The sequence below is a fragment of the Lithobates pipiens genome, unplaced genomic scaffold (assembly GCF_037356315.1).
Source record: "Lithobates pipiens isolate NorthernLeopardFrog02 unplaced genomic scaffold, aLitPip1_a1.2 Scaffold_22, whole genome shotgun sequence".
Lineage (NCBI taxonomy): Eukaryota > Metazoa > Chordata > Amphibia > Anura > Ranidae > Lithobates > Lithobates pipiens.
Genome location: NW_027507784.1, coordinates 12,754,561 through 12,767,437, shown reverse-complemented (window position 1 = coordinate 12,767,437; position 12,877 = coordinate 12,754,561). Strand labels below are relative to the sequence as shown.

Genomic DNA, 12,877 nt, shown 5'->3' with positions numbered 1-12,877 from the left:
CCATATACTTCTGTTATTACCCGCACTGACCCATAGACTTCTGTTATTACCTGCACTGACCCATAGACTTCTGTTATTACCTGCACTAACCCATAGACTTCTGTTGTTACCTGCACTGAGCCATAGACTTCTGTTATTACCTGCACTGAGCTGTAGACTTCTGTTATTACCTGCACTGAGCCATAGACTTCTGTTATTACCTGCACTGAGCCATAGACTTCTGTTATTACCTGCACTGACCCATAGACTTCTGTTATTACCTGCACTGACCCATAGACTTCTGTTATTACCTGCACTAACCCATAGACTTCTGTTGTTACCTGTACTGGCCCATAGACTTCTGTTATTACCTGCACTAACCCATAGACTTCTGTTATTACCTGCACTGGCCCATAGACTTCTGTTATTACCTGCACTGACCCATAGACTTCTGTTATTACCTGAACTGAGCCATAGACTTCTGTTATTACCTGCACTGATCCGTAGACTTCTGTTATTACCGGCACTGACCCATAGACTTTTGTTATTACCTGTACTGACCCATAGACTTCTGTTATTACCTGTACTGACCCATAGACTTCTGTTGTTACCAGCACTGGCCCATAGACTTCTGTTATTACCTGCACTGAGCCATAGACTTCTGTTATTACCTGCACTGATCCGTAGACTTCTGTTATTACCGGCACTGACCCATAGACTTTTGTTATTACCTGTACTGACCCATAGACTTCTGTTATTACCTGCACTGACCCATAGACTTCTGTTATTACCTGTACTGACCCATAGACTTCTGTTATTACCTGCACTGACCCATAGACTTCTGCTATTACCTGCACTGAGCCATAGACTTCTGTTATTACCTGCACTGAGCCATAGACTTTTGTTATTACCTGTACTGACCCATAGACTTCTGTTATTACCTGCACTGACCGGTAGACTTCTGTTATTACCTGCACTGACCCATAGACTTCTGTTATTACCTGTACTGACCCATAGACTTCTGTTATTACCTGCACTGACCGGTAGACTTCTGTTATTACCTTCACTGACCCATAGACTTTTGTTATTACCTGTACTGACCCATAGACTTCTGTTATTACCTGCACTGACCGGTAGACTTCTGTTATTACCTGCACTGACCCATAGACTTCTGTTATTACCTGTACTGACCCATAGACTTCTGTTATTACCTGCACTGACCCATAGACTTCTGTTAGACTTCTGTTATTACCTGCACTGACCCATAGACTTCTGTTAGACTTCTGTTATTACCTGCACTGACCCATAGACTTCTGTTAGACTTCTGTTATTACCTGCACTGACCCATAGACTTCCGTTATTACCTGCACTGAGCCATAGACTCTGTTATTACCTGCACTGAGCCATAGACTCTGTTATTACCTGCACTGACCCATATACTTCTGTTATTACCTGCACTGACCCATAGACTTCTGTTATTACCCGCACTGACCCATAGACTTCTGTTATTACCCGCACTGAGCCATAGACTTCTGTTATTACCTGCACTGAGCCATAGACGTCTGTTATTACCTGCACTGAGCCATAGACTTCTGTTATTACCCGCACTGACCCATAGACTTCTGTTATTACCTGCACTGACCCATAGACTTCTGTTATTACCTGCACTGAGCCATAGACTTCTGTTATTACCTGCACTGAGCCATAGACTTCTGTTATTACCTGCACTGACCCATATACTTCTGTTATTACCCGCACTGACCCATAGACTTCTGTTATTACCTGCACTGACCCATAGACTTCTGTTATTACCTGCACTAACCCATAGACTTCTGTTGTTACCTGCACTGAGCCATAGACTTCTGTTATTACCTGCACTGAGCCATAGACTTCTGTTATTACCTGCACTGAGCCATAGACTTCTGTTATTACCTGCACTGACCCATAGACTTCTGTTATTACCTGCACTGAGCCATAGACTTCTGTTATTACCTGCACTGAGCCATAGACTTCTGTTATTACCTGCACTGGCCCATAGACTTCTGTTATTACCTGCACTGACCCATATACTTCTGTTATTACCCGCACTGACCCATAGACTTCTGTTATTACCTGCACTGACCCATAGACTTTTGTTATTACCTGTACTGACCCATAGACTTCTGTTATTACCTGCACTGACCCATAGACTTCTGCTATTACCTGCACTGACCCATAGACTTCTGTTATTACCTGTACTGACCCATAGACTTCTGTTATTACCTGCACTGAGCTGTAGAATTCTGTTATTACCTGCACTGAGCCATAGACTTCTGTTATTACCTGCACTGACCCATAGACTTCTGTTATTACCTGCACTGACCCATAGACTTCTGTTATTACCTGCACTGACCCATAGACTTCTGTTATTACCTGCACTGACCCATAGACTTCTGTTATTACCTGCACTAACCCATAGACTTCTGTTGTTACCTGTACTGGCCCATAGACTTCTGTTATTACCTGCACTGAGCCATAGACTTCTGTTATTACCTGCACTGGCCCATAGACTTCTGTTATTACCTGCACTGAGCCATAGACTTCTGTTATTACCTGCACTGAGCCATAGACTTCTGTTATTACCTGCACTGAGCCATAGACTTCTGTTATTACCTGCACTGGCCCATAGACTTCTGTTATTACCTGCACTGACCCATATACTTCTGTTATTACCCGCACTGACCCATAGACTTCTGTTATTACCTGCACTGACCCATAGACTTTTGTTATTACCTGTACTGACCCATAGACTTCTGTTATTACCTGCACTGACCCATAGACTTCTGCTATTACCTGCACTGACCCATAGACTTCTGTTATTACCTGTACTGACCCATAGACTTCTGTTATTACCTGCACTGAGCTGTAGAATTCTGTTATTACCTGCACTGAGCCATAGACTTCTGTTATTACCTGCACTGACCCATAGACTTCTGTTATTACCTGCACTGACCCATAGACTTCTGTTATTACCTGCACTGACCCATAGACTTCTGTTATTACCTGCACTGACCCATAGACTTCTGTTATTACCTGCACTAACCCATAGACTTCTGTTGTTACCTGTACTGGCCCATAGACTTCTGTTATTACCTGCACTAACCCATAGACTTCTGTTATTACCTGCACTGGCCCATAGACTTCTGTTATTACCTGAACTGAGCCATAGACTTCTGTTATTACCTGCACTGATCCGTAGACTTCTGTTATTACCGGCACTGACCCATAGACTTTTGTTATTACCTGTACTGACCCATAGACTTTTGTTATTACCTGTACTGACCCATAGACTTTTGTTATTACCTGTACTGACCCATAGACTTCTGTTATTACCTGCACTGACCCATAGACTTCTGTTATTACCTGTACTGACCCATAGACTTCTGTTATTACCTGCACTGACCCATAGACTTCTGCTATTACCTGCACTGAGCCATAGACTTCTGTTATTACCTGCACTAACCCATAGACTTCTGTTGTTACCTGCACTGACCCATAGACTTCTGTTATTACCTGTACTGAGCTGTAGACTTCTGTTATTACCTGCACTGACCCATAGACTTCTGTTATTACCTGCACTGAGCTGTAGACTTCTGTTATTACCTGCACTGACCCATAGACTTCTGTTATTACCTGCACTGAGCCATAGACTTCTGTTATTACCTGCACTGAGCCATAGACTTCTGTTATTACCTGCACTGACCCATAGACTTCTGTTATTACCTGTACTGACCCATAGACTTCTGTTATTACCTGCACTGAGCTGTAGACTTCTGTTATTACCTGCACTGAGCTGTAGACTTCTGTTATTACCTGCACTGAGCCATAGACTTCTGTTATTACCTGCACTGACCCATAGACTTCTGTTATTACCTGCACTGACCCATAGACTTCTGTTATTACCTGCACTGACCCATAGACTTCTGTTATTACCTGCACTAACCCATAGACTTCTGTCGTTACCTGTACTGGCCCATAGACTTCTGTTATTACCTGCACTAACCCATAGACTTCTGTTATTACCTGCACTGGCCCATAGACTTCTGTTATTACCTGAACTGAGCCATAGACTTCTGTTATTACCTGCACTGATCCGTAGACTTCTGTTAATACCGGCACTGACCCATAGACTTCTGTTATTACCTGTACTGACCCATAGACTTCTGTTATTACCTGTACTGACCCATAGACTTCTGTTATTACCTGCACTGACCCATAGACTTCTGTTATTACCTGCACTGACCGGTAGACTTCTGATATTACCTTCACTGACCCATAGACTTTTGTTATTACCTGTACTGACCCATAGACTTCTGTTATTACCTGCACTGACCGGTAGACTTCTGTTATTACCTGCACTGACCCATAGACTTCTGTTATTACCTGTACTGACCCATAGACTTCTGTTATTACCTGCACTGACCCATAGACTTCTGTTAGACTTCTGTTATTACCTGCACTGACCCATAGACTTCTGTTAGACTTCTGTTATTACCTGCACTGACCCATAGACTTCTGTTAGACTTCTGTTATTACCTGCACTGACCCATAGACTTCCGTTATTACCTGCACTGAGCCATAGACTCTGTTATTACCTGCACTGAGCCATAGACTTCTGTTATTACCTGCACTGAGCCATAGACTTCTGTTATTACCTGCACTGAGCTGTAGACTTCTGTTATTACCTGCACTGACCCATAGACTTCTGTTATTACCTGCACTAACCCATAGACTTCTGTTGTTACCTGCACTGAGCCATAGACTTCTGTTATTACCCGCACTGAGCCATAGACTTCTGTTATTACCTGCACTGAGCCATAGACGTCTGTTATTACCTGCACTGAGCCATAGACTTCTGTTATTACCCGCACTGACCCATAGACTTCTGTTATTACCTGCACTGACCCATAGACTTCTGTTATTACCTGCACTGACCCATAGACTTCTGTTATTACCTGCACTGACCCATAGACTTCTGTTATTACCTGCACTAACCCATAGACTTCTGTTGTTACCTGCACTGACCCATATACTTCTGTTATTACCTGTACTGACCCATAGACTTCTGTTATTACCTGTACTGACCCATAGACTTCTGTTATTACCTGTACTGACCCATAGACTTCTGTTATTACCTGCACTGGCCCATAGACTTCTGTTATTACCTGCACTGACCCATAGACTTCTGTTATTACCTGCACTGACCCATAGACTTCTGTTATTACCTGCACTGAGCCATAGACTTCTGTTATTACCTGTACTGACCCATAGACTTCTGTTATTACCTGTACTGACCCATAGACTTCTGTTATTACCTGCACTGACCCATAGACTTCTGTTATTACCGGCACTGACCCATAGACTTTTGTTATTACCTGTACTGACCCATAGACTTCTGTTATTACCTGCACTGACCCATAGACTTCTGCTATTACCTGCACTGACCCATAGACTTCTGTTATTACCTGTACTGACCCATAGACTTCTGTTATTACCTGCACTGAGCTGTAGACTTCTGTTATTACCTGCACTGAGCCATAGACTTCTGTTATTACCTGCACTGACCCATAGACTTCTGTTATTACCTGCACTGACCCATAGACTTCTGTTATTACCTGCACTGACCCATAGACTTCTGTTATTACCTGCACTAACCCATAGACTTCTGTTGTTACCTGTACTGGCCCATAGACTTCTGTTATTACCTGCACTAACCCATAGACTTCTGTTATTACCTGCACTGGCCCATAGACTTCTGTTATTACCTGAACTGAGCCATAGACTTCTGTTATTACCTGCACTGATCCGTAGACTTCTGTTATTACCGGCACTGACCCATAGACTTTTGTTATTACCTGTACTGACCCATAGACTTCTGTTATTACCTGTACTGACCCATAGACTTCTGTTGTTACCAGCACTGGCCCATAGACTTCTGTTATTACCTGCACTGAGCCATAGACTTCTGTTATTACCTGCACTGATCCGTAGACTTCTGTTATTACCGGCACTGACCCATAGACTTTTGTTATTACCTGTACTGACCCATAGACTTTTGTTATTACCTGTACTGACCCATAGACTTCTGTTATTACCTGCACTGACCCATAGACTTCTGTTATTACCTGTACTGACCCATAGACTTCTGTTATTACCTGCACTGAGCCATAGACTTCTGTTATTACCTGCACTGATCCGTAGACTTCTGTTATTACCGGCACTGACCCATAGACTTTTGTTATTACCTGTACTGACCCATAGACTTTTGTTATTACCTGTACTGACCCATAGACTTCTGTTATTACCTGCACTGACCCATAGACTTCTGTTATTACCTGTACTGACCCATAGACTTCTGTTATTACCTGCACTGACCCATAGACTTCTGCTATTACCTGCACTGAGCCATAGACTTCTGTTATTACCTGCACTGACTCATAGACTTCTATTATTACCTGTACTGAGCTGTAGACTTCTGTTATTACCTGTACTGAGCCATAGACTTCTATTATTACCTGCACTGAGCCATAGACTTCTGTTATTACCTGTACTGAGCTGTAGACTTCTGTTATTACCTGCACTGACCCATAGACTTCTGTTATTACCTGCACTGAGCTGTAGACTTCTGTTATTACCTGCACTGACCCATAGACTTCTGTTATTACCTGCACTGACCCATAGACTTCTGTTATTACCTGCACTAACCCATAGACTTCTGTTGTTACCTGCACTGACCCATAGACTTCTGTTATTACCTGTACTGAGCCATAGACTTCTGTTGTTACCTGCACTGGCCCATAGACTTCTGTTATTACCTGCACTGAGCCATAGACTTCAGTTGTTACCAGCACTGGCCCATAGACTTCTGTTATTACCTGCACTGAGCCATAGACTTCTGTTATTACCTGCACTGAGCCATAGACTTCTGTTATTACCTGCACTGGCCCATAGACTTCTGTTATTACCTGCACTGAGCCATAGACTTCTGTTATTACCTGTACTGAGCCATAGACTTCTGTTATTACCTTCACTGACCCATAGACTTCTGTTATTACCTGCACTGAGCCATAGACTTCTGTTGTTACCAGCACTGAGCCATAGACTTCTGTTATTACCTGCACTGAGCCATAGACTTCTGTTATTACCTGCACTGACCCATAGACTTCTGCTATTACCTGCACTGACCCATAGACTTCTGTTATTACCTGTACTGACCCATAGACTTCTGTTATTACCTGCACTGAGCTGTAGACTTCTGTTATTACCTGCACTGAGCCATAGACTTCTGTTATTACCTGCACTGACCCATAGACTTCTGTTATTACCTGCACTGACCCATAGACTTCTGTTATTACCTGCACTGACCCATAGACTTCTGTTATTTCCTGCACTAACCCATAGACTTCTGTTGTTACCTGTACTGGCCCATAGACTTCTGTTATTACCTGCACTAACCCATAGACTTCTGTTATTACCTGCACTGGCCCATAGACTTCTGTTATTACCTGAACTGAGCCATAGACTTCTGTTATTACCTGCACTGAGCCATAGACTTCTGTTATTACCGGCACTGACCCATAGACTTTTGTTATTACCTGTACTGACCCATAGACTTCTGTTATTACCTGTACTGACCCATAGACTTCTGTTATTACCTGCACTGACCCATAGACTTCTGTTATTACCTGCACTGACCGGTAGACTTCTGTTATTACCTTCACTGACCCATAGACTTTTGTTATTACCTGTACTGACCCATAGACTTCTGTTATTACCTGCACTGACCGGTAGACTTCTGTTATTACCTGCACTGACCCATAGACTTCTGTTTTTACCTGTACTGACCCATAGACTTCTGTTATTACCTGCACTGACCCATAGACTTCTGTTATTACCTGCACTGACCGGTAGACTTCTGTTATTACCTTCACTGACCCATAGACTTTTGTTATTACCTGTACTGACCCATAGACTTCTGTTATTACCTGCACTGACCGGTAGACTTCTGTTATTACCTGCACTGACCCATAGACTTCTGTTATTACCTGTACTGACCCATAGACTTCTGTTATTACCTGCACTGACCCATAGACTTCTGTTAGACTTCTGTTATTACCTGCACTGACCCATAGACTTCTGTTAGACTTCTGTTATTACCTGCACTGACCCATAGACTTCCGTTATTACCTGCACTGAGCCATAGACTCTGTTATTACCTGCACTGAGCCATAGACTCTGTTATTACCTGCACTGAGCCATAGACTTCTGTTATTACCTGCACTGAGCTGTAGACTTCTGTTATTACCTGTACTGACCCATAGACTTCTGTTATTACCTGCACTGACCCATAGACTTCTGTTATTACCTGCACTGACCCATAGACTTCTGTTATTACCTGCACTAACCCATAGACTTCTGTTGTTACCTGCACTGAGCCATAGACTTCTGTTATCACCTGCACTAACCCATAGACTTCTGTTGTTACCTGCACTGGCCCATAGACTTCTGTTATTACCTGCACTGACCCATAGACTTCTGTTATTACCCGCACTGACCCATAGACTTCTGTTATTACCTGCACTGACCCATAGACTTCTGTTATTACCTGCACTGAGCCATAGACTTCTGTTATTACCTGCACTGAGCCATAGACTTCTGTTATTACCTGCACTGACCCATATACTTCTGTTATTACCCGCACTGACCCATAGACTTCTGTTATTACCTGCACTGACCCATAGATTTCTGTTATTACCTGCACTAACCCATAGACTTCTGTTGTTACCTGCACTGAGCCATAGACTTCTGTTATCACCTGCACTAACCCATAGACTTCTGTTGTTACCTGCACTGGCCCATAGACTTCTGTTATTACCTGCACTGACCCATAGACTTCTGTTATTACCTGCACTGACCCATAGACTTCTGTTATTACCTGCACTGAGCCATAGACTTCTGTTATTACCTGTACTGACCCATAGACTTCTGTTATTACCTGTACTGACCCATAGACTTCTGTTATTACCTGTACTGACCCATAGACTTCTGTTATTACCTGCAGGTGTGGTGAGCTTTCAGAAGGTACAACACACCTGCAGGATATAATAGAAGTCTAGACCCCTTTGGCACGATCGGTCCAACGCAATCAGACCCTCTGTTCACTTCTATTGAGCTACAGATGTAAACGGACTTGTGGCCGTATACACCCACCTACCTCCAATGAGGTGCACTAAAAAAAAACAGAAGGGGGGAATCCGTCCCATTCCATCATGGCCGATCAGATCTAAGGGCCCATAGGGTAGAATGAGCCGTGTCAGTGTCCGCTCTGCAAATGCAGGGTGGACACGGACCTGTCATCCGCCTGCTCCCCTCATTGTGGCCCATGACTGGTTACCAAGTCGCTTAAGTGGCCCTCACTCTTTAAAACGTTGGGCACCCCTGGTTTAGATGTTGAATTTTAAAAGCAGCGGCAAGCCTGCTGATCTCACAGGTTTGCTAATCTGCTTTCAACAATGAACATCAAAATAGTCAGAGGTATTTCAAAATACTGTATTTAATTGTATAACCTAAGTTAATGCTAAAAATAATTGTAAAATGCAAGACTCCGGTGGGTGTAACAAGATTTTTTTTGTGATAGGGCATTACTTTAACTGACAGTTGCGCAGTTGTGCGACGTTGTACCCAAATAAAATTGAGAACCGGCAGAGGCAGAAGAGCTGCAGAGGGGGAGAAGAAGTCGGAAGAGACACCGGAGCTGCCTTAATAAATTACATTAACACCATGTATGCTGTGTTTTATTTTTGGTGAATGGGTAGGGGTACGATATACCCCATACTCATATAGGGTGGGGGGCACTTTTTTGCGATACGGCACTGCGTCGCTTTAACTGACAATTGCGTGGTCGTGCGACGTGGCTCCCAAACAAAATTGACGTCCTTTTTTTCCCACAAATAGAGCTTTCTTTTGGTGGTATTTGATCACCCCTGCGGTTTTTATTTTTTGCGCTATAAACACCAATTTAGGCCAATATGTATTCTGCTACATATTTTTGGTTAAAAAAAGCCCAATAAGCGTATATTGCTTAGTTTACGCAAACGTTATATCGTCTACAATCTACGGGATAGACTTTTTTTTTCTTTATTGCTAAAATATATGTATAGTGTATACAGACTCTACACATAATTGTAGGTTTTTATGCAATGGCCAATATACAACAGTGTTGTCATGCTCACTTTTCACCATGGCATGCTGTACACCAGGGCCATCTTTAATATTGATTGGACCCTGGGCAAAAAATTTCTTGGCCCCCTCCCCCCCATGCAATTTCACTCTCCACCTGCTTTAAGACATACAATAAATAGCAGCTAGACTTAAAATCATTTACTGTATCAGATCAGGCAGCAATTGCGATTGGTTGCCAGAGGTTACAGTGTATCATTACTGCTTACTGACTGGTTGCTAGAGGTTACAGCATACATTACGGCTCACTGATTAGTTGCTAGAGGTTACAGCACATGATTTCTGCTTGTTAATCGGTTGCTAGAGTTTACTATACAGTAATTCTGCTCACTGATTGGTTGCTAGAGGTTACAGCACATCATCTCCTCACTGCAAGGGGGGGCACGATATACATATGAATGCCGCCTTTATTTACATATCAATGCTGTCGGCCGTGGCTATTTGCTTAGAAATGCAGCCACTATTTACATATTAATGGCGGTTATTTACATGTAAACACAGGGTCTGCAGGTGAGTCATCTGTACACAACAATAAGGCAGAGCTGGGCAGCATTAGTACCAGCACTTCACACTGAGATATTGGGACACAGCACAGGACTAAAACTTCAAGGGTCAAGGGAATTTAAACTGGGATAGTTGGCAAGTATGAGGCAGATGCTTTGGGCCCCCCCAACAAAAACAGGGCCCAGGGCAGCTGCCCCTTTTGCCCTGCCTTAACCAGTTCCCGACCAGCGCACACGGATGTACGTCAGCAGAATGGCACGGGCAGGCATATCGGCGTACAGGTACGTCCAATCTTTAATGCGGCCCTGCCATTGCGAGTGCGGCGGCGGCGGCACGCTCGCATGCTGGTCGGGACACCCGTGAGTCCGATCACAGGTCACACGGACTCGATTGCCATGGGCATACCCGCAATCGTCTCACGGGGTGGCTGAACGTAGAGATGACGTTGTAAACAGCATCTCCCCGTTCTGCCTAGCAACTAGTGACGCTGATCTCTGCTCCATGTGATTGGAGCAGAGATCAGTGTTCACTAAATGAAAGCCCAACCCCCCCACAGTTAGTAACACACCCCTTGGAACACTTAACCCCTACACTGCCACCCACTGGTTAACCCCTTCACTGCCCGTGTCATTTACACAGGAATCAGTGCATTTGTATAGCAGTGATTACTGTATAAATAACAATGGTCCCAAAAATGTGTCAAAAACATCCGATGTGTCCGCCATAATGTCGCAGTCACAATAAAAATCGCTGATCACCACCATTACTAGTAAAAAAAAAAAAAAATTCATAAAAATGCCATAAAACGATACCCTATTTTGTAAACGCTATAACTTTTGCGCAAACCAATCAATAATCGCTTATTGCGATTTTTTTACCAAAAATATGTAGAAGAATACGTATCGGCCTAAACTGAGGAAAAAATTTTTTTTTTATATATTTTTGGGGGATATTTATTATAACAAAAAGTAAAAAATAATGCGTTTTTTTTTTCAAAATTGACGCTATATTTTTGTTTATAGCGCAAAAAATAAAAACTGCAGAGGTGATCAAATACCACCAAAAGAAAGCTCTATTTGTGGGGAAAAAAAAATGTCAATTTTGTTTGGGAGCCATGTCGTACGACCGCGCAATTGTCAGTTAAAGCGGCGCAGTGCCGTATCGCAAAAAGTGGTCTGGTCTTTGGCCAGCAAAATGGTCCGGGGCTGAAGTTGTTAAAGACGGCCCTGCTGTACACCCCCATATATCATCTTCACATCAGCCTGTCCCTCTCTCAAGTTCTAAAGTTTGGATGTATGGTTCCTGCACGTTGCTTTGATTATTGATAATCATATCTCTGATGTAATTTTAAAGGTTCATAAACTTTTACCAAGTTGAGCAAAAATCTCTCCTGTCTGGAACCTGTCCAGAGATGGCATCCCCCGATTATCCACCATCCATATTGACTCGGTGAGGTTATAAGGGATTCTTTTTTTGGTCAATATTTGGTGGCTGTTTCTAGCCTCGGCGTGGGCAACAAACACACCGCCATCCATGACAAATTTACAGGAGTTGATGAAGGAGGATTTTCCATTTCCTGGTAACCCGAATATCTGCAATATGACCCGATTATAACCTTCACTTCCTTCAATGTCACCAAGACGGAAATTTCTGATGTTGTCGCTCATTTTGCAGTCCTGTGGAACGTGAGAAAAAATACCCGTCAGTAAAAATCATTCATAAGCAACTCTGTGGGAGGTAATCGCATCATGGCTATGCTTTTAAAGTGTATGTCCCATTTACAGCAATCTGCAAAGCTGGTGGTCCATTTCTAATGCCCCGAACACGCGGTCGGAAATTCAGACAGAAAAGGTCCGATTGGATTATGTTGCCGGAAAATCCGATCGCGTGTGGGCTCTATCTGACTTTTTCCATCGGAGATTCCGCCGTAAAAAAAAAAAAAAAAATTGAGAGCAGGATCTCAAATTTTCCAACAAAAAAAAAATCTGATCGGACTTTTTCCAATCGTTTGTAGAGAATTCCAATCGGACAGAGTGCCACGCATGCTCAGATCAAATTACGAGACCAAAGCTATTGGCTACTAGCCTGAACGTAGTCCCATCATAACGAAATAACG

The 12,877-nt window shown here is 43.0% G+C and overlaps 1 protein-coding gene across 1 annotated transcript in view; it reads right to left on the bottom strand.

The window, feature by feature from the left end:
- The window catches only part of LOC143925338 (uncharacterized), a 63,972-nt gene extending 51,538 nt beyond the window's left edge, over positions 1–12,434 (bottom strand). Inside the window, exon 1 of the mRNA XM_077449913.1 lies at positions 12,131–12,434. Within this exon, the coding sequence (XP_077306039.1) occupies positions 12,131–12,428 (298 nt within the window). The 5' untranslated portion in view covers positions 12,429–12,434. The remainder of the gene's footprint in view (positions 1–12,130) is intronic.
- Between the last annotated feature and the right edge of the window lie 443 nt (positions 12,435–12,877).